The sequence below is a fragment of the Erithacus rubecula genome, assembly GCF_903797595.1.
Source record: "Erithacus rubecula genome assembly, chromosome: 6".
Lineage (NCBI taxonomy): Eukaryota > Metazoa > Chordata > Aves > Passeriformes > Muscicapidae > Erithacus > Erithacus rubecula.
In genome coordinates, this window is record NC_136688.1 from 37307047 (window position 1) to 37330323 (window position 23277).

At 35.3% G+C, this 23277-nt stretch overlaps 1 protein-coding gene across 1 annotated transcript in view; it reads left to right on the top strand.

Moving 5' to 3' along the window:
• MIPOL1 (mirror-image polydactyly 1) overlaps positions 1-23277 on the top strand; it is a 178926-nt gene that overhangs the window by 61088 nt on the left and 94561 nt on the right. Inside the window, 3 exon segments of the mRNA XM_079307676.1 lie at positions 664-793; positions 4739-4772; positions 5032-5202. Coding sequence (XP_079163802.1) covers positions 664-793; positions 4739-4772; positions 5032-5202 — 335 coding nt within the window.

Below are 23277 nucleotides of genomic sequence, written 5' to 3' on the forward strand. Positions count from 1 at the left end.
GAGAGGCAGGGAGAAAATGTAAGCTCAGGATGAGGAATGACTTGAAGGTGTTAGTTTGCTCCCAAGGATAGACAGTAAATCTTAGTTTATTGGTACCTAATGCTCCAAGGTCCATGTATGCTCTAACAGATAATATAACAGTATATTACACAATAAAGTAAAGGCTTGGCAGAGAAGGAGAGATGCCAGCTGTGCCACTCTTGTGATACTAGAGACAGACTATAAAAATATTAGAATTTTTAATATCACTATGGCACCCTGATAGGAAGCAGTCTGATGGTAGTAGTTTTAATGTATGATTACTTTTAACTCTGTATTCTAGAAGAAACTTGCTAGTGTCTTATATGACTCTGAGCTTTAAGAATTACTTTTACATTAAGCAAGTATTCAGAATGCCCAGCAAATCACTTTCTTTCCCTGTTAGATTTTATAGGAGTGAATTTGAAAACATGTAGATAAAAACATATTTAATACCTTAACATAATTACTGCAACAATTAACAGCAATTTAGTGTTGTGTCTAAAAAGTAATATAGACCTTATGCAGAATAATCCAGGGTTATTGGAGAAGTGTTGATTTTAGGAGGTGGTGACAAAGGCCAATGTAAGTGCATCTAATAGTGCTTTTCCCTGTCAAACTTGTTTGTTGAACACACTTTTGCAGCTCTGGTGGAAGAGGTTTATTCTGCTCAACGGGAGCGTGATGAGGCTGTCATGGCAAGGCTTAGGTTGGCCAATGAAGAGAGAGATGAAGCATTTCTGCGCGTCCGGCGTTTAGAAGAGTCTCTCAAAGAGTAAGTGTACATTTCCTGCAGCATGTAAAAAGGCTGTTGTGTCGGTCTGTGACAGTCATAAACTCAGCAGTGCTTATAGGAAAACTTAGCACATCATTATCTGTGCAATAAAATAGACTAGGGCTTGTCTTACTGTGTTATTGGTTCATTTGTTGGCTGTTCTGTAAAATCGTATTTTTCTCTGGAGATTGAGAGAAGGTGAATAATTTTGATCACAAAAATTAAAAATATAATCAAAAGCTTCAGTATTGATTTATTGAGGGAGAAATAAGATGAATGTGACATTTTATAGGGATCTTTTGACACAGAGTACCAGAATGTCAGTCAAAAGTTGCAACATATAGGAAATCAATCAAGCCTTTAAGCCCACTAGACATTTCCTTCAGCAAAATTTCTACTAATTATATGGGTGGCAGAGTAAAAATATATGGGGTTTTTTCCTATCTTTAGTTTGGAAGCAGTTTGTAAGGTAATAAGGGTACAATTAATAGTTCATAGGTTTTTAAGTATGCCATTTAACACTACAGAAATAGGCAATGTTATGTTAAACAGAACTAAGGAGAACATTGTCAAGAGTGGTTTCTTTCTCCATTTGGGATACAGGCAGCTTTGAAGCTGCATGCTTCTCCATACAAACCTTGTCTATCTGAGTTGTGATGATCTTGGTGATCATCTTTGTTAGTCCCTCAAACAATAGTCCCACAAAAACTAGAATGGCTGAGAAATTTCTCTTACTTTTCTGCCAGGAGAAATACAAAGCAAACAAGTGTTTCATGTCAGGAGACTGAATAGGTGCAATTGTTAGTTAACTAAATGACAGGCAATTATGCTTTAAATAATTCATTCTACTAAGAACGCTCCTCTTTAGGGCAGAAAAACAGTCATCTTCTTTTAGGGCCAGAGAATACTATCTAAATTAATTTCAATAATCTGCACATAGTTTGTCCACCATTACTCTGTAGAATTTACAAGTTACTAGACTTTGTCATAGCCTCAGTGTTTGTCACAAGTATGACAGCAGCAAAATCATATGCATATGCACAAGAATTACTGCATGGTTTGTTAAATATCTCTACGGTGCCTGACTTTTCTGCATATACATCTGAAATCTTGCCTTAAACAGCAATCTCTGAGAAAATTATAGATGTGCTTTAAATTCCCATAAGAAGCATCATAACTCTGAGTCTTACTTGCCTCTCTAATTTCTTCTGCCCATCTTGCAAACTTGTATGTTCCAAGAGTAAAGAAAGTTTTGTATGGCTCCAAACATCACATGATCCTGTATATAAATAATTAGCATAAAATCAAGATTTTTGGTCTTAAAGCACTCAAGAAATGCAGAAAATTAATTATTCTGGTCAACAAACCTGGTCAACAATGACTTCTGGGTTTCTGGCATATTGCTGCTTTTTCTGCAGTGGAATTCACAGACACACGGGTGGCAGTTCTTAACACAAGTCTCAGAACATCTTCACTTATTTTCCCTTCAACCTCCTCTGTCTGCTTCACTCATGTTCTTGAAAACTGACTTAGTTCTAAGTGAAAGTACGAGAAAAGAGAAGAAACCTTCCTCAAAAGCCTGTCATTGCAGAAGGCACTGGATACGCAGGTAGTGCCAGAGTAGTACTTGTTCCCAGCAGAGTCAGTAACTCCCTTGACTGATATTTTGAAACCAAGCTATTACATTTTATTGCTATCATTTAGAGAGCAGCAATTATACTAGCTGTCATCCACTTGGGTGTTCTTTCTGAAGTTTTATAGAGAGGTCTGATACCCTGATGCCGTTCAGAATCTCTGAACTGGTATAAGAGATTTCCCTGTGGAGAACACCAACTTTCTTTTCTAACTTTGATAGTTTCATCCTTCTGTATGGTGGTTCAAAAGGCCAAGTTCCCTGTCTCAGATGTGGAGTACATAGAGGTTTGGGGTTTTTATAAAGAACATTGGCTACTTGTACCACACTCATCAAGTTTTAGAGCACAGGTCACTCTTTCCATCTGCTTTGGACTTATTCCAATCAGAGAACTTTACAAGAGTGCAATATTGAACAGGCTGCCAACCTTTATCAAATGCTTTAATGCTTTCTTTAAATTAGCAGCTGCAGCAATTCTATTGTCATTATTTAACTGTAACAACCAAAATTCTTTCAGCCCTGTTGGCCCTAGGGGTTATGTTATCAGAATGTGTTTAGAAATGGGGGAGTAGGAATCCTTGGTTACTGCTACTTAAAATCATGAGGTTTTCATTCATTGTCTATGCACAGCACAGGGAGACTTAGCAGGGCAATACACAGCTCAGGATGTTACCTTTTAAAAAATATTGTCACCTAAGGAGGTGTTTGTATACCTACAGACAGATCCCTTGTGGCAGTAATATGCTGAAGGTATGCTTATGGCAGAAGTTCATGTTCTTTTTCCCACTCCTATTTCTCCCTAAGGTGTCTTGCTTACCCAGCCTGTTGGTTGGCTGGGTGATTTTGTTGACCCACACTTTTAGCAGTGTAGAAGTTCTCTGGAGAAGCTGGGTCAGTCCTGCCAATTTACTTTGACAAATACCGTTCTTTTCATTGTGAATACAAACTAGCTGGAGATCCATTTTTAAGTCCCACATGAAGTGGCACATAGAACAATGTAAAAACCTAAAGCAGGAACTCTACAAGGATCCAGCTCTGAGAATTTATTATAGTAATATAATAATTATTATGTTTGTTATTTTATTATTTGTGTTACTTTATGAATACAAGTCAAACCCAGCAAAGGTTAGCTTTTACTTTATTTTGTTTAGTTCTAGTGCTGACTGAATATTTTGGAGTAGTTACTGCTTGTGTATGCCATATAAATATATCAGCTATTATGCACTGATAGTATATCCTGAAATAATTATTTTTAATTTAAACATTTCTATACTGGTTGATTTACTATGCCTTATGTACTGTTATCTCCTAAAACTAATGGAAAATGTGGTAGCATGCTGTCAATTGTTCTGTAATGTTTGCTAGCTAAATCAAGGCTTTGGAGCAATGCCTGTCACTGCACTGCTGAAAAAGTGTTGCTGTTTGGAAGATGTTTAGTGGGACTATATCTGTCTTAAAACATCATAAGCTACTTTTAGTAGAAGTCACCATTAAGTAAGTAGCAGTGGAGTGGCAAGGTAACTTTAATATGCTCATTTTTCCAGAAGAGAGATCTCTGTCCATTTAACTAACCTTAGGTAAAATAAAATGTGTACTATCCCATTTATTAGATTTTTGTACTTTACTACTTTTACACAGCCAGTGTTCAATGCTGTATGACTAAACTCCTTGTATCATCTTTGTATTTGACAGGTCAATATATGTTCTGTTGAAATAGAAAGGGAGGAAGTGCAGGCAGGTTTGTTCCAGAATTAAATAAGGACCTTGCAGAGAATTGGCTTAGTTTCCTATTTTATGCACCATATAAAATCAAAATACTTTTAAAGTAACTTCAACTGATTTGGGATTTTTCCCTCCTTTTGGAAGAAAGAGGTGGAAAAATAATTACTTAAAAATGAAAAAAAACCCCATCAACAAAAGTCGTGTTCTGTTTCATTTGGGGTGCAGTAAAAACAAAACAAAAAAAAAATCATGTAAAAGTTGTAAGCCCAGAAATAAATAAAATAAAAGCATCAGTCGTTTCTATCACTGGGGAACTTTTTTCATCTAAGCACATATGAACAATTGATCCTTGTAGTCATATATAGCAGTAAACATTAATAACTTAACAGTCTGAAGTCAGTGCTGAAGATATGGAGCATTATTGAAAGATGGAGTCGAGCAGGTGGCACTTTAATATGTTCAGTGTCATGGTTGACTCTAAAGACTAGTAGAATGAAATTACTTGAGGTTCTAAAGATTTAAAAAGCGAACTCATTTTGCTGCACTAAGGAAATGCTACTGATCAGGCTTTCTGTGTCCCTTTTTTCTAGGCTAGAAAATATTAACCCTGAAGAAAATGACATGGTAAGCCATTCTCTGAGGAGATTTCTTGATGTCAGTCTTATATCTTAGAGGCTTAAGTTCAATTGAGTGGGTTTCAAGAACTAAGATGTGGGAAAAAGAAGAATTGACACACTAATAATGTACATCTTTGCTGCAATATGAAAATTCAATAACTTCACTCAGTCAATTTACAATTCACATGTGCCTATTAATTAAAACCCTATATTAAATAAAATATATTAAAACTTCATGTCTGACTAACATATAATGCTGTTGGTAGACATTACAGGAATTACTGAACAGAATAAACAATGCAGACACAGGGATAGATATACTGAAGAATGGAGCTATAATTCTGAACCGAATACACAGGACCAAAGAACGTAAAAAGAAAATAATAGCTGAGGAAATGAATGCAGTAATAGAACAACGGGATGCTGCTTTATCTCAAGTAAGTCTCTACAAGTATATAAACACTCAGTAGCAAATTTATTTTTTCTTCTGGTTTTGTTTTTTTTGTTTTTTGTTTTTTGGGTTTTTTTTGAGAGGGGTGGGGGTTGGTTTACTTTTGGGGAAGAAAATTATTTTGTTTACTTCTCTCTCTTGAAAATCTCAAGTGCCCTTTTAGTAAATGTCTGATTACTGATCAACTTTTTCTTCATAGTAGTAGTGCCCATTAAAATGGCATCACTGTGTTTCATGTGTTTAATGAAAAAAGTTATGTTTGTGTTTTTTGTGCTTCATTAATATCTGTCTTCTTTCTAAAACAAAATAGTTTTCAGTGAGTTGACCAATCTAAAAAGCTATTAAGGGCTTTGTTTTGCAGTATGCTGTAATGGTGTAATGCATTGGATGACAACCGGGATGGAAGGATTTATAAAGTGTTATAAGTAGCTAAAATATACATTAAGGTACCACATGCAACAATGCAAGCGATTCCTCTCCCTGTTGCTTTACATTCAGGAGATAAAAATCAGCATGTGGTCCTTGACTCTCAAAGTCTTACCCATCTACTACGTGACTTGAAAGAATCTGGGTTCTTTTTTCTGCTCAGATCACTCATTGCGTGCAATTTCCTATTTTGAGAGAACAGTAATTGTCTTCATTCTCTTCACCATAAAGCAAGTCTCCTTGCTTTTCTCATCTCATGGAAGAGTTTTTCTCTGTTGTTTTTTTGGCTCGAGTTTAGTTTTTTACCTACCATTTTTTAAACAGAATTTTAACTCAATAGGAATAAGTTGTAGGGAGGAACAGTCCAAGCTGGGAATGTATCTCCTGAGAAAAGAGCTTAGAGTGGATGAAGCTCCTTATGTATTTATGCCAGGCAAGAAATTTCATCTGACTCTTCCAATACTGAAAACTTTGATTTTTTAAATGTAAGTAACCAAAACTGGCCCACATGTAAGTAATTTCTAGTAGATTTAAAGTCAGGTTTGTGATCTTTAGTGATATCAATAATGTTAATTGAATTTATGTTCTATTGAAGAGTCCTCTGACAAAAGTGCCCCCTCTACAAACACTGTAATTTTCACACTTTTTCTCCTACTTTAACCTTGAAATCTGCATCTGCCTGGTGCTTAAAATATTTTGTATCTGTCAAGTATGTATTGTAAAAAAATCTAAATGTATTATTGGTGGTATTTTACTTTCTTCATCTATTTTTTTCCTTTTATAATGATATTGCTGGGCTGTTTCCCAGCACAGCTACTGGGAAACATCCAACAGCCCTTCCAAAAGTTTATGTTCTTTCTTCTTTGCACAGGACATTTGGAAAGTGAGCAGCTTGTAACAGGAAAGCTTTCAGCAAAAGAGAAGGATATCTTGATAGTTTTATTTTCATTTTGTCAGTTTTTGATTCTTTGTTGAAGTGGACTTTCAGGCATACTTGGATTGTAAAACTTCTTTGAATGTCAGAAGAATATAATTGTCAGGCATTTTAATACACATTTTAATTCAATTGATTTTAAGTTGCCTGTTTAAGGAGTAGTATTTTCCAAGTAATCAGCTTGAAAATTAATAAAGATAATTATTTTAGATAGTAATGGCTCAAGTGTCACCACTAGCAAAGCCATCTTTAGGCATATTAGCAAAAAGCACAGGTAATGTTAAGTAGCTACTGCAGCTGAAAAAATAAATTAATAGAATAATAAATGCTCACAAAAGGAAGATGTAAATATTTGGTATTAAACTGCAGTACTATGGTATCACTAGCCATTTATACTACCACTGTTTTAAATTAATTGTTATTAATAAAACTACTCATCATGTGTTTTCAAATACGTAATGCTTTTGCAGCTGTTACTGTTGAATCTAGGAAATAGGTCCTTGGAATTGAAGCTACATTTCAACCTGTGTTTCTCACTTGATGATTCCTTGGGAATTCATACCATACTTGAATTATTAGTAGTCTTTTGTTAACATTGCAATAGCAGTAGTTATTACAGTGCTAACAGCAAGAACAATAGGAGAGGGATTCTACAATAGACCACAAAGGGACTAGATATAATTCAGGGGATGTATATGCTTAGCATAACAAATGCAAATTATTGGAAGTTATATCTGGGTTTGCCTCAGGCATTCATAACATCTGCAAGTTAATTTTTTTTCTTTTTATGGAAGTGACATCAAATATGGAGGGGAGAATTCAAAGCAGGTTGAGAAGAAGCAGAAATAGAGTAAACCATTATCCTGCTATGGCTATCCTCTGGAAAGTTTGTAAAGTTCAGAAGTCACTGGACAATAGTGGTGAAATATTTCATGACACATGGTGTTGCTTTGTTCCTGGTTGCTGTTGTGTGGTGCTAGAGACAGCAATGTCATTTGAGTGACCACCTTAGCTGGTTCCATGTGATAGAGAACTTCCTACGTGATGACAAGTGTTTGGACTGACTGTGTTAGTGAAGCTGCATCTCTTAATTTTTCCTGTGATTTTCTTCACAATAGCCTGGCATTTGGTAATTGAGCACAGCAAGCATAAGTAGTGTCTACTTTTGGGGGTCAACTCACAGGATTTTTGATTTTTCTGAGTAAGGAACAATAATGTGAAAGCCTTCACAGCTCAAATACACATTACTTTGATTTCAAGTGAGGAATGAAGTGCATTTCTAGAGAATAGACATTCTGTGAACTGTACCTTTCCTATGACCAGGTAAATGCAGATTAATTCCAACTAGTCTATTAAATTTGGTTTTATAGTGCTTTTTCTGGTAGCTATACTACTGAGCTGCATCTAACTGGACTGCAGTTGCAGCATACTCAGTGATTAGCTAGTTGTGATTCTTCTGTTTGAATTTTACTTGAATAATGTTTTATTCTTCAAAAAATGAAGAGCACTATTTATGTCTTGGAAAGGCCTTTAAAATGTTGTTTCTATCTGTAATGTGCAAAAAACATCTCCATATTTTTTGAGATTTCCAGCATGAGCATTGCTTCTTACTAGGAAGCAGATTGAGGCACTTCTATCCCTGTATTGAGCTGTGCAAGTGTATGTAATCTCAGATCTTTCGCTAGATTGCTGAGCAAATATGCAAACTACTTTTTGTATGTGTGAAAACAAATGAAATGGTATAAACTCAAATATTTGATACTACTTTTAGTATGTATTTTCAAGTGAATAATAAACAAACAACTAAAGCATGGCTAAACATTGACATCCATCTTCTCTTGTATCAACCCCCTTAAAAAAACAAACTCAACAGTTTGGTTGTATTTGCTAAGATATGTTTGTTAGTGAACAGATATTGTGTGATACTGAGGATCTTCAGTGTGTTTTATGATTGATCCTCTGAAAGAAATAAAACACCATTTTCTTGTCTGTAATGTTTAGTTTTGTCTTAACCCATTCAAGGAAAAAAATTATTTGTCCAGTTGATCGTAATACGGTTTTACCTTTTTTGAGAAATCTTTCTTGCTTGAGTAATCCAGTTAGTGACAGATACTTAGTAGGGATTTCGTATGACATAGTCACGTTGTGTGATCTCCATAAACTAAAGATGTGGTTTCCAGCAGGAGGCAATAAAGTGCAATGTCTCAGCCACCTATTAGCAACATCACACCTTATGGACAGGAATGTTGATATCATTACAGGGTTGGTAGCTGAAGACTTGAGTAAGTCATTACAATTACTTTTCTTCTGGTTTAGACAAGAAAGGAGACCTTTCAATTGGTACAGCTTGAAGGAAGTGATTTTTTAAAGCTCATTAAGAGATTAGGAGATTGTGTGTTTGATATGTTTCCAGTCCTAACTAATTCTGTAAATATGGGAGTTTTTAAATTTGTAACAACCAGTTCTATACAGAGTGTTAAATATTAAAGATATATATAATTTGCTGTTAAGGAATAGCAGTGTTTTCATGGCTGGCAAAGTACCATCTCTAGTACACTGCTCTTGAAGCAATAACATAACTGGCAAGCAAACCTGGTTTTACAGCTTTGAATAGTTTGACCACATCCTGCTGTGCAGGAACATGCTTATGACTGTTCATGTAAAAAATTGGCAGGCACCCAGTTGCTCATCTGAGGCAAGTTAAAGAATCCTTCTCCATTTTGAGGCTGTTTGGCAGCAGGCGGCACTTTATCGTCATTGAAAACAATGACGAGATGCCCTGTGCTTGACTTGCCATCATCCTCGGTTTCGACTAGTGACTAATGGCTGATAAATGTCTGTGCTTACTGCTTGTCAGATTCTTGCTGGCTTTTTTTATTTGTTTGTTTTTGTTCTGCTAAAGCAATTTTCCTCCGTTCACACCAAGTAGTGTGTAGAACTCTGTGTTGCCTGTGATTCACAAGAGCATTAAGGCGTTCTCAGCACAGGAGTGAACAGGTCCTACTGAGATAGTAAACCCAAGAGCTGTATGAAATGGTAGAACAAGAAATGTAGATGAAAAAAAATATTTACAGATCTTGGATGCTTCATTGGGGGGTACTCAGGTGACAGATGACAATGCCTCATGAGTCTTGGGACAGAGGTGATCATTTTGCAAGGCAAATAACAGTTTGGGACATTATTTTTTGTACTTTTAATTAGAAGTTTGGTTTTATGCCCTGTGGTTTTTGTACCCTTTGGCACTTCCTGATTAAGGATGCTAATCCTGGCTGGCAGGAACATATCTGATGATATCCTCCTGCCTGCTCTCTCAAAGTGCTTACCCCACTTTTCCCTTTGCCACTGATATTTGGGATCAGGAAAAGAAGAGGTAGGATGCTGTATCTCACCAAGCACCAAACTGAGCCAGTGACTGCTGTATTTGGGATATGTGGCATAAAACTATTGTGAATGATGCTAAAGAGCATCAGGAATCTTTTGCTTCTCAGAAAAGGGCAGATTCTTCACTACTTGGCTATTTATTTTTTCTGAAAACAAACCCAAAATATATAATAATTCTTTACTTCCCACGTTGATTAGGTGTGCTCTGACTCTCTACCTTGGGTATATTTGTGCTGGCCTTAGCATGAATATTTTCCAGGAGAAAATTCCATTAAATATTTGGCTACGTTTAGGAGATCATGAAATGTTTTTTGCCTCTGAAATAGGAACTTTAGTCCTCTGGAGACTTAACTAGAGAGAAAATTGGTCAAACTTGGTTTCTTACATGGTTTTCTTATTTGTGTAGAATATCCCCCCAAAAGATAACACCAGTTTAATCTTTTGCCATAGTGCCCTGTTTAATTTAATCAGGGTTTGTAATTCACAGTTTTCAAAGCATTAAGAGATCTGAGGATTGGTGAGACGTTCAAACAGGATAGTAGGAGAAGGTTTCAGGACACTACAAGTCTGTGTTTGTAGTGTCAGTTTGTCTCTCATACTGATGTAGCAGAGGTTGTGATTTCTTTGCAGGCAAATATCTGTTAACAGAGCATGAAACTGTTTGGTTTCACTGGAGTTGGAACTTCATTAGTGAAAGTATTTTGTAATTTATTCCTTAGCTTAGACTTCAGTGAGGCTTTGGTTGCATGAGGTCTTGCATTTTTTGAGTTAATACTCTTTGCAGCCTGAAGTGCAGGTCAGATGGTAGGTCATCAGTGGAGGGAGAGGAGAATCTGAAAGAAATTACCCTGAGGAGCTGTTATGCTGAACTTTTGTATTTAGTCCATGAATGCTAAGTGTGAGTAAATATGTAAATGTTAATGAAGTGTTTCCTTGAAGAGAGGGATTACGAGTTTTCTTTTTGAGCTTTAGAAGCAAAATTTTAATTGATACTGCATTTCTTATTTTTGCTGCTGTAAGGTTTTGACTGAATGATGCTTGGAGACGCATCATTGTTTGCATTGTTAAATCACCTGTTGTTCCTCTGCAAACAGTGTGTTGTGCAGAATTCAGAAAATACATGTCTGCATAGTATTTGAGGGCATGATCAAGCTTGATATCTTTAATTGTAAACTTTAATGAATTTCCCATTGAACATTCACACTCTCTTCTGTACCTAGAAACTTTTCACCCCTTTGAAAATGACAGTAGATTTGCATGCAAGCTTGTTCCATTAATTGCTATTTGACTCGTCTATCATGGGCTAAGCTTTATATTCACACAGCTTAGGCTTTCAAGCCAATTTCTGGAATTAATTTAAATATTTAATGTCAAAACCCTAGGACGAAAGAGAGGAAAAATATTTTGTATGCTTACCAATCACCTGTTTCAGTAGCAGCAACAGGAGAGGAAACTTCCAATGTGATAAAATCAGAATTCAAACTGTACTCCCTCTGAAGAGTATCACTGTGCATGCAAGAAGGTTTATAGATGCCAAAACTCTGCATGCAATGAAGTCTGTAGGTATTGAAACTCTTGTAGAGGTACCTTAATTAAGTTTTTCATGATACTTAAGACTTCACAGTTTCAATTTAGGTACTGATAGTGTTGAATCAGATTTCACTTTGGTTACTTGTTGGATAAAACGTTGGATTTTCTTAAAAATTGGCAGGGGGAAACCAACAAACCTATGTAGTTTATATGAAAAGCTGGTTTCCTTAGTCCACTTTCTAAGGAAACTTCATGCAAAATTACTATGTTATTTTGCATACGCAGGTGAGTTTGCATAAGAATTCTTTTGATAATCAACAAAGAAGATTTTTGTGTTTCATTTTTATCATTAATTTGGAATCTAAAAAGTCTAATATGCTTGGCCTGTGCATTCACTTGCTTCTCCTGCCTTGACCCTTTGTCAGGCTCTTGTGTTGCCATTTTAAAATAAAATAAATAAAATAAATAAAACACAGGCATGTTTTATTATGCCTGTGTTAGCAAGTAAAGTGAACAAATAGTGGTGGATCTGGAGTATGAAATAATTCTCAGCATCTGACATCCACATTAACCCTTTTCCAAAATGGAGAGGAGGGCATTTGGTTTGGTTGGATTTGGTTTGGTTTGGGGTGTTTTGTTTGTCTGGGTTTTTTGTGGTCATTAGATGTAGTCAGGTCCTATAGACTGAATACCATTTGTGTCTGAATGTACTAGGTGAATTCCTGGAGTGCATCTTTGAGTTTGTTTAAATAAAAAAGGAATCCAGTTTGTTTTCTTAGATAGCACACCATCGTGCAGAACAAAGCTTAATAAGTAAAGTGCTAAGCAGCATGCAAATTGTGTATTACATGAAATTAAGGATAAAAATGAGATTGTTTTAAGAAAGAGAATGAGATTTATTAAAATAAATAAGGTAGTAAAAGCTATCAGTGTTCTTGGAGAAAGTATTCTAGTATGTTTGTATTCAGGCCTTTTCCTTTGAAAATTATTAGATGACTTTATATGCAGACCTTTCTTGTGCTGATTTTTGTCTGCCAAGCTGTAAATGAACTTGGTTCCTTCAGGGAGAAATAGGTTTCAAACTAGTAGCATAAAATGCAAATATAGTGATACACAGAATGGAAAGTTTGGATTTAATTGTGTAATGGAAATACCTTCCAAGAACAGCAGGCAAACCATATTGCTGATCGTGCCACTTCTACAACATCAGTAATTAAGAGTGGGACATGGAGCTAAGAAGAATGAATAGAGCTACTTTTTGTTGACTTAATTTATTTTTATTTCCAGAGTCCCTGAGGTGAAATATTGACCTCTCTTCCAGCATTGCAATACCCTCCACAGTCATCCTTATGATTCAGCATGTATGATAAGCTGTGAAGAGAGGAGATGAGTAAGGCAGCTAAGGTTTAGCAGTAACAGAGGATGTGAAGAAAAATTACTGTGATGTTGATAATCTGATTATTCATTTTCAATGAATTGTAGATTATTGTGACTGAAATTTGAGACTTAGCATGTTTTTATTAGTTCCATTTCTTTCTAAATTTTTAACTGGTTTTAAGTGATCAAGTAACAATTACCAAAATGGTAGTTTTCTCTCATAGTTGGTCTGACTATTACGACTTTTTTTTTTTTTTGGTTGTGAAGCTGTTAATCAATTTTTTCAAGTCTTTAGGCTCAATGAAATTACATATTCTACTTTAAAGTGTGTTGTGCCCCTACAGGAAAAAAAAGAAACAAGAAAATCTATCAATATTCTCTTTATGAAAGAGAGATTTCACAGTAGCATTAACTTATCTTTGTCTGGTTCACCAAGTATGCCTACATTTGTTTGTTGTATGGCTTTACTGTTTCATGCTTCAGATTGTGAGTATCTAGGATTTAGCCTCTTTTCCATGTTCTGTTTATTCACTGTTAATTATTTTTCAAGCTGAGTTGCTTGAGAACAAGAAAAATTTAGCTTCCATTACCCTCTATTGCAAATGAAGGACAGGCTTTCCAATTGCATGTTGTCTGCATGTGATTGTGAGATGCTCTTGTAAGGGAACTTTTTGATGCTTTCTGATGTTAATGCTCTGTTGTCATTCTTTTCAGTCATGTTTTTGATTTATTGTTGAATAGGAAGCACAAAATATCATTTTGGTTTATAGTTTACATTTTTATTGCAAATGCTTCTTTAAATTACACAATTCAAATACATAGAAATATTTAAAGGCCCTTAGGAAGCTATGACTGTTAAAAGTATACTTATAGCTATATACAAAGAAAAATTATTGCAGATTAACAACAGTATTAAATCACAAAAGTATGTCAATTTTTTGCAGTTCTGAAGTTGTGATCAGAAATGCAGAATACAAGTGGCTAACAACACAGTATTTAATTGGTGCAAAATACTGATACAGTAATGCTTATGAATGTACATGTTATATTGTTAATAACATAGAATTGATAACTATCTTTTGAGACAGGAATTTTAATATTACTTATTACTTATTGATTACTAGCTATAAATATGTAAATCTAAGTTTATATATATATATATATAAAACCAAAGTTGTGTGACAGTTATTGGCCATCTTTCTGTTATGCAGTTGTTATTTCTTAATTAGCTGTATCATCTTTCTCTGCTGTCTGTAGAAGTATTACCAAAGATTAGAGAATCCCTAAAAAACAGAGTAAAGCTCTCTATTGAAAGAATAACTATGAACACTTCACTCCTAGTTGTCTCTTGAGATGACTTTTCACCAAGAGGTAAGATTTCTTTCAAGTCTTGTAATCATGATGAGACATTTCTTGTTTCAGAGATGGTATTACAGATCCCAGCAATGTTAGGAAACAATAGTTTTCACTGGTTTTTTCCTGAAAGTGCTGTGCTGTCTTGTATTAAGTATGGGTGTGAATACTAGGCCTCTCTGTGAGTTTAAGTCCTTCATCTTTAGGACAAAGTTTTTCTTTCTTGGTCTACAAGCATTTTTTCAGCCTCATTGCCTGGGGTCCTGTTTGCAGTCAAAATGTTAGGGCTTCAACTGAATCTTAGTCTGGAAAACAAGTCTTGAAAGACTCACTGTGAAAAGGAGAGCATCCAGTGCCAGCCTTCAAGAAGAAACAGCAAAATTATGAATACCTTATGTTAGTTTGTTCCATCAGCTGGCCTTCTGTAGCCAACAGCTGTGTCCCTCCTTACATGTTCTCCTCATGTCGTGTACAGTGTCTTCTCTGGTATCTCGACTCTTCTCAGCAGTAGTCATGCATTTTACCAGTTTTGTTTGTTTTGGCAGGCAGGCCTATCACTTTGTTTTCAGATGTCCTCATGAAATTCTTCTATCTTTGTGTTTTTCTTAGTTTTTATCCCCTTAGGGTGTCCTATGCTCTATACACGAAGAATGGAATTGCTGGGATGAGATCAGTGTGGGTAATTCCACAGGTCAAAGGCAGCTGATTTTGGGTTTAAGCATTTCTGCTTTTCAGTAAGGTATCTGAAAGCTTTTAGGAGACACTTATTCAAAGCTGTATGATCAGCCCACCTGAGTAGGTGCATCTATTTGGCTACCTGGTTCCATTGATCTCTGTAAATTACCTTAATGAAGCTACAGCTACATTTTGTTGCGGAGATAGAATCATCAGATTTAATTGCTATTTAATATTTGCAAAGTCTTATTCATGTACCAAAATCATACAGGCATTTCTCTGTGTTAGCAAAGCTGAGCAATACATAAGTCATAAGAGTGTGGTTTAGTTTTAGTTTTTGCTTTGCTTTCCTTTCTTGAATCTTTCTTTGTGGGATGCCCTTGTATTCTATGTATAATTTATTTGCAGTTTATGCGAAGCTGATTAATTTCTTGATTTTTAAAAATTATTTTCATTCTACTTTTCAGTGCATATAAACTAACTGCAAAAGCTATCTGGAATACAATTCATATATTTTCTGTACTTAACTGTATTTGCTGTTACTTTCTCTGTATTGGTGAGGCAGAAACTGTTTTCACAATAACCTTTGAAGATTTGTAATTAGTTGCTTCATTTTCACACTTGTATTTAGTTTAAACACTGCCATTAATATTATTTTCACTGTTATGTACTTCAGTATTGAAATTTCCTAAAACTCCGTGGGAAAAGAGCAAATCCTACAGATTGGGATAATTTATTCAAGAAGTGTCTCTTGTCCCTGACTTATCTGCAGAGGTTTGTGTTTTCACCTACCTGGTTGGTGTTTTAGTTTATAATAATCTCTAGTTTAAAGCAGCTTTTATTACATGTTAAACGAGTTTTGTGTGGACATATTATACACCAGAAAATATTCAAGAACTGCTACTTAAGCAACTGATGACTCAATTGAAAGTACCAAATTTATCAGGACAGACAGTATGTACTACAAGATACACCTGCAATACCATGATTACAATATCAGAATATAAATATTTTTAAACTCTGCCATCTATACAGTGATCCATGATACTGTTTTCTTGAAAAATGTGATGATATTTAAAGATAGACCAGAAGTATTCCTGTCCTTTTGTGCAGTAAATGCCAACTTAATGTTTCAGCAATAGCCTTGTTTGCATATGGATTTTACAAAAATCCATTGAAGATTATTTGAAAATCAGCTCATTAGAATGACAGATTGCTTACCAAATTTTGTTTTCCTGTCAACTAATATTGGTTACATTCAATTAAACAAGGTTTTACATTCTAAAAACATAATCTCAGTCTGCAGCTGAGTGTCTTGCTTATATCTGCAAACCAGATTCCTAATTTCTAGATTTAGTTGGAAGATTAGACTGTGAATGTTTCTAAAATTTCTGCTTTTCAACCAACTTTCACATTTTCACTATCTCTATTCTACTATATATATATATATATATATATGTACACTATATATATATATACTGTGTATATATCTCTACTACAGATATATATATACACAACTCTATATAGTTGTTCAACTACCAACACTGCAGATTATTAAGTGGGGGTAGGGGAAAGGCTTTAAACAAATGCAATTGTCAGCTTTCTGTCATGGAGTGTTGTCAGATATTTGACAAGCTGTCTCCTGGCCACAGGCCATCTGGTTGTAATGGGGCTGACTGCTCTTCTGAGGAGCCAGCAGAACATGTGGCCACACGCAGCAATAGCTCTGTGTCATTTGGTCATGTCTATAAAACAAAGGTTTGGGGTGTAGTAATCCCAGTTCTGGCATCATCCTGTTGGTTGATCAAGGTTCTTAAACTTTCTGTGCTAATTTGTCATCCCGCAAAACAAGAAACTACTATTTACTAACTTGATTTGAGTGTTGGAAAAAGTGATTAAGTGTTTATGAAATGTTACAACATAATTATTTATGAGTAGAATTAAAGAAGAATCATGTCATAAAGAGAATATGTAAAAAGGAAAAAAAAAAAAGAAGTAGTATAGTGAAGTGAACCTTATTCAGGCCAAGACAAGAATTATATGTACATTCTCACATGCAAAAGAAGGGAAAAAAGATGCTGCATTTGAAGAAGGAAGAAATTAAAGAACTTGGAGAGGGAAGACTTATGTTTCCTCCCTGCAGCAGTGAAGGAGAAGTAAATTTCTTTTTTAAAGTTATTTTAAAACCTAATTTATGACTTTCTGAAATTTGTGTTCTGTCCATTAGTAACACATAATCTTTCCCCAAAGCTGCTTTGCAAATGAGTATGTGGGAGTTGCATTGATTTGGAAAATGCATGCTAAGACCATAAATAAAATAAGATGAGAATAATATTTTCATATTCAGATCCTTTGACTTGCTTCTTGGGACCTTTCTTGCAGTACTACTTAGTACTTAACTGTGGTAGAAATTATTTCAGGTAGTGCAGCAGGGTATTTAGGCCCTGGTTTTCGTGTAAGTAGTATATTAATGCATGTTCTGCCTTAATGGCAAATTTATTCCAAAACCTCTTGGATATTGTGTAATTTTATTCTTTAAATGTTTCTAAAGATGTTGAGGTTAATTACTCTGAATTATTTTCTATGTAGAAGTTACTGCTCTGAAATCTCTTATATCTGTATGCTGATCTTGATGTCCTTTGAAGGAAAACTGATCCAAATCTTGCTATTATTGTACTTGCTGACCTTTATTCAGTTATTTAGAATTTATCTAATCAACACTTACTTTTGTATTTTTTGTCATTACATTTAAAAGAGAATCTTGGCTCTTGAATGCTCTTTTGCTCTTACGATAAAATTTTAATTAATGTTTTTCATTTGCTGGATTATTTGGGACTATTGGTAGTTTCCTTTGCTTTTAAATATAACACTGACATGTGAATTATAATGTACTGTGACAGTCCCTAGTTTTTCTAAAACTCTACAGTGGGGCATGAGCAGGCATACTACTCATGTACTACTCATCTGCTTACATGCTTAATTTATACATTATTTATTAGATTTATAGGCATGAAATTTAAAAATTGAATTAATAATGTGACTTTGATGTAAAGCAGAAGTTGCCTATTTATATATGACAGACAATTAGGAAAAAAACACTCTTAGTTGAGTTGAATGCATTTTTGCTTACTTTCAGACCCAGTACAGCCTCGTGGATAAATGTTTGACTCCAGGTTACTAGGTTTGTGTTTTGATTAGAAACAACCCAGAGGTGACTTAAGTTTGTTAACTTATATGCAATGGACACAGGAAAATGTGAAGGTCTTAGGAGGCTTCAGCAGCTCCTGCTGTTGTTTCCTCCTGCAGATCAGGAGTCTGTCAGCAGCCCCTGTTAGCACAGGCGTGGTCATCCAGTCCTCAGCCAGCACAGGAACCCTGCTTGAATGGCCTGTGAGTCACATACAGCTCAAGAACGTCACCTTTTCCTTTTTCTATTCCTTGCACATTTTTATAATGAGTTTCATTGATTAGGAAAGTCATTGTAAAGTAGATTAAGGTTGTTTTGATCTTTGAAGTGTCATCATTGCAAGGAATATGTAGAGAATGCAGTTGGGTGGGTGTCAGTGCTACTCAGTGCTGTGGAATCGCTGCACCTGTAAGGGTGGTTGACATGAAGGGTGTAAACAGTTAAAATTCATGGTCTAAATTTTCTGAATATCTTACTGTGCACTTACAGTTCCTTTAACTATTAAAATGAAAATAAATGAAAACTTGTTTTGCTGCATTTGGAGTGTTCAGAAATAGACAGGGAATGGTAGGAGGAAGCCTAGTCATGCGTGCAGCATATTATCAGCTGCAATGCTACAGGTTGCAACTGGCTCATGGTGACAAAGAGAACAAAAATGCTTTATTTATGTTTTGATGCATTTCTTTTTGTAGCTTCTTGAAGCAAGACACCATTGCACTGCCCCAAAAAAAAAAATTATATCTAAGCATTTCTCTTACTAATAGAATATAAATTTTAAGGATGCATATGTGTCTGAGGCCTAAACTCTACTAAAACATTTTTCTTTCTTGAAATTCCAGTAGTTCTAAGCTGCTGGGCATTGTATAAATAATCATTCAAACACATTTGTTGATGGTTTGCCAAAACTTTGAAGTGAAGTAATTTTTTAAGGTTAGAAAATCGTAATTCAAAATTATAATTTAATGGAAAATTTTTCTAGTGATTATTATGTAGAAACTAATTTATTTCTTTATTTCTTTTAAAATTATTACTTTAGAAGAAAAAGGATAGATCCTATTTATATAAGTGCTTCCAAACATCTGCAGTTCAAAGTACATAATTCACAGTGACACCAAAGGTTGGTTTGTGTTTTGACTGGATGACTTTGGTATTATTTTTGTCTGCAAAGGAAAGAGTGTATAGCATCCAAGTGGTGCAAGATGTTTGCCTCTCCAGAAATTTTGATGAATTTGGGACAAGGGGCAGACTGTTAAAAAAAAAAATATTGAGGGGAGGGGGAAGAAGGGCAGACAGAGTGAGAACACTTGTGTTCCATTTGGCATATTTGAGCTGGGAGCCAGTCTGAAGTACAGATCATTATAAACAGAATAAGAAAAGATGAACAAAATAACAACTGAGAGAAGAATCAGTTGAATTGTTTTTGTTTGCTTCACATGCTTATTTATTGTGTTCAGGTTTCCACAGGTGAAGACTTGAAAACATAACAGGTGAAAAAGTAGCTTTGTTTCTTCAACTTTTTCATGTTTGATGTCTGGAGTAATTATTTGTGCTTCAATTGTTCACTGCAATGAATATGTGTTAACCAATTTCAAAACATAGATGCACTTTATCACTTCTGGAAGTATTATGCTGTGTTGTAGTAGGATCTCAGTGCCACATAAACTTATATTTCAGTGGTATTGATGCATTTTCCATCAATGTATAATGTGTCACTTACTTTGCTCATGAGCATTTTACTTAAAATGCATAAAGTAAAAAATGCATGTGTAAAGTAGTTCTGCTATTCAGATGGACTCTTGACTTTTCTAGAATTTGGAGAACATAAACCATTTCCCCAAGTGATTCAGTAGGAACTAGGTTATTTTTATTTCACACTACTTCAGTAATTGAGAATTCCAGTTCAGCAAGGTCTTGGTGCATCAAAGTCCACATAATGTGGCAGAGTTTGAAGTGAAGGCACTGATATGCAATCAAGTCATTATGCACTGGCTGAACCAGAGTGAGTGACTTAGCACTCACTTTTGATTTTTGTGTGACTTGAATAAATATGTTGTCTTAAGTTTAATGACAGAATTAAGCTATTTGTGGGAGACTGTGGTTATGTACTTTTAAACTAGGGAGGCCTGATAAGACTCACTGGTGTGATCACATCAGACCAAAGATCCACCTGCCTCACCAGCCTGACCTCTCTCAGGTCAGTACAGGAACAAGCACGTTGCAATACCTCCATCTAGGCACTGTGGTTTTTTTCAGCAAGCTCCTTAAGTGTACTCCTGTGTTTATGCCAGTGCTGATTCTAAAGTTTGTAAGTACTGCAAGTTTTGATAAGGACTTTAGATGAACATATGTATTCTAATGAAATGTTATCTTTATATGTACTAATTGAATAAGACAATCAAATATTATTCAGAATTCAGGAAAGAACTTAGTGCAGAATTTTGCCTCATATTAATACATTTGTTTCATTAGACTTTGACCCCCATACCTTTAATAACAGAGACAAATCAATTCCTTTCCTTTTCCCCTAGCACATAAATAGCATAATGTGTTGACTTTTTTCCCCCTAACATATTGCCATCAGTTCAGGAGAGGTTAGTTTGGATTCCTGTTAATGAAAGGCAATGAAAAATATTATATGCCATATAGTAATATTAAAAGCAAATATAGCTGTGACAGGATTAAATAGCCACCAGGACTGCATCTGTAGCAAGGAAGTGTTATGGTTTTCTGTTGTATTCAGTTTTAGCCATTGCTTCCTAAGCCAGGTAATGTCACAGTACCCTTTCCTGGATCAAATCTATGCTGAAATACAAAATGAGAAATTCATCTGACATTGTCATGCTAGTTCAGTGAGATGAGAGCAAGGGACCCTGGTGTAGCAAAATATTTTTGTCTCTTTGAAAGCACAGGAACAGCCTGATTGACCTAAGAAGTGCAGAGTTAAAAAGGCTTCTGCATGAAGCCTCTGGGGATTGATGTTGTCTTCATGCAAACTACACGGGGACCAAATGGATGGGGACAGGAGATTGCTCTGCTCGATGTTAATGCTTTGCTCTATTCCATCTTTGTCCCTACTAACATTATTTCTCCAGTGGCTTGCAGATTTTTCTTTACTTTTGTGTAATGTCTGAACCTTTTACTTTGAGAACACCTCAGTGAAGAGTGATGTTAAATAATGATCAAAAAAACCCTCATCAATCTGTGTAGATGTGGCAGGCAGTGTAACACTATGTTAACTTGTTACAGGTACAGGTTGAAGAAGAAAATGCTGAAAAGCTGACAGCATGTTAAAGATGAATTGTTTATACAAGTGCTAAAGTTATGTTTGATATGTTAATGCAACCTCATTTTCTAGTAAAGGCCAAACACTATTAAGTGGTTATTTGCATTGATTTTTCTATCTTCTGAAATACTTGATTCAAGGTAAACCATCTTTACTCCTTTTGTATAACTGGAACTGGGGCTGTCTTTTAACAGTCACTTTCTGGGTGGGCCTCATGGACTTTACTCAGTGATATTCTCCTGGTCCATTTCTTGACCTCTGCATCAGTGTCCTTTTTAGCAGATGCTCCTTTTTCAATTTGTCTGGATTTTCCCTTTGGTATTCCAACACTCCTGCCTGGAGAGTCACTGAATGGGGTCAGCACCCACTGCAGCTTGAACCAGTGCCTCTCACAAACATCCTCATTCTGCTGAATCATGTTACCTGGTGCTCATTAAAAAAGACTCAACAGTAGCCTAACAGTTTATGTTTTAGCATGAGGGTCTTGTTTACTTGGCTGTCTATCCTTGCTTTCCTAGCTGAATCTCTTCTTATCCTTTTGGTATGTTACCTGCTTTGCTTTTCATTTTGTGTCTTAACTGCTTTTGATATATCCTGTGCTGGGTACAAAGGTATTTATTTCAAAAGACTGAGTGTATTTAGAAGAGTGGCATGGTGGAAAGACAGTTGAAGAGAAGGTTGAGTCCTTGTTGCTGGGAATGAATGGTGTTGTACTGGCAGCTGTACAGCTGGGCATTGATGGTTGCTCAAGGAACACTTGGAATAGGTTAATGAGGTTCTCTGTCAAGTACATTATCACCTGAATCAGGCTAGATGAGGTAGGAGAGTTTTTGGGGAAAATACCTTCAGAGAGGAGAACAAATGTGTGGGTTTGGAATAAGAGAGGGAATCTTTTTCAGGATTGATTTTGGGAGTGAGTATTTTTGTACCTTCAATTGTGTGTATTGCCTCTCTGGCTACAGAACTGTGAATGCACACAGTAGACCACACAATAGAGTTAATTTTTAGTAAGTTGTTTGTGTGATACCTTTATAAAATTATGTTACCATTTCCAAAGCTTTAATATCTTTTACTTGGCAAAGTTATCAGTGTTCTGATCAAGACATTTTCTCATTGATAAGTGTCTACACTGCTCTCATATTCCTTGATATACTCAAAGTATCTAAGTTAGAGAAGCAGTTTTCTCAATTACCAGCCTGTGTTTCTTAATGTGTTGAATTAATGGGAATTTGCATTTAAGGGCACAATTAATCCTCAGATCTGATATTTAGGTAACCCGTGTAGCACAAAATATATTGTGTTCCCAAGTGTGCAAGTTTTCACAATTTTGAGATATCAGAATTTAGATGTAGTATTTCAAATTAAACACTTCCTTTAGCTTTCAGCTTTCTTAAAAGGATACATCCAACATTTCCTTTCTGTCAGTACCAAGTTGGATGATGTCTTCTCTTCACTGTGCTCCAAAAAGTATTTTTATGTATGTTTTTAGAAGGAAATTCAGTTTCTTACTTGCAGCTGTTGGCATTTTAGAGCCCTGGAGTGAACCAATAAAAACACATGTTCTTTTAAAGAACATCTATTTTTACTGGACCCTGCTAACAACTAGTGACACAGAATTCAAAAAATGTTGGCTCAAATGAACAGAAGGGCTGCATTGTTTTAAATTCTATTTTTAAAACTTTTTTTACAGCAAGGTTACATTAAAATTTCATAGGTTCCTGCTCTTATGAAAAAGAGTGCTTGCCTTTAGAATGCTATTTTAATATTTTAAAGGTACCTCAGGTATCAAAATTGTAATGTTTAAATCTTCATTAAAACATACACGGTGTTGCTGTTTAAGACTATTATTGTAATGCTTTCACAAAGAGAGTAATTGAAGATTTTACTTCCTAGACAACTGAGAATAAATCAGAAT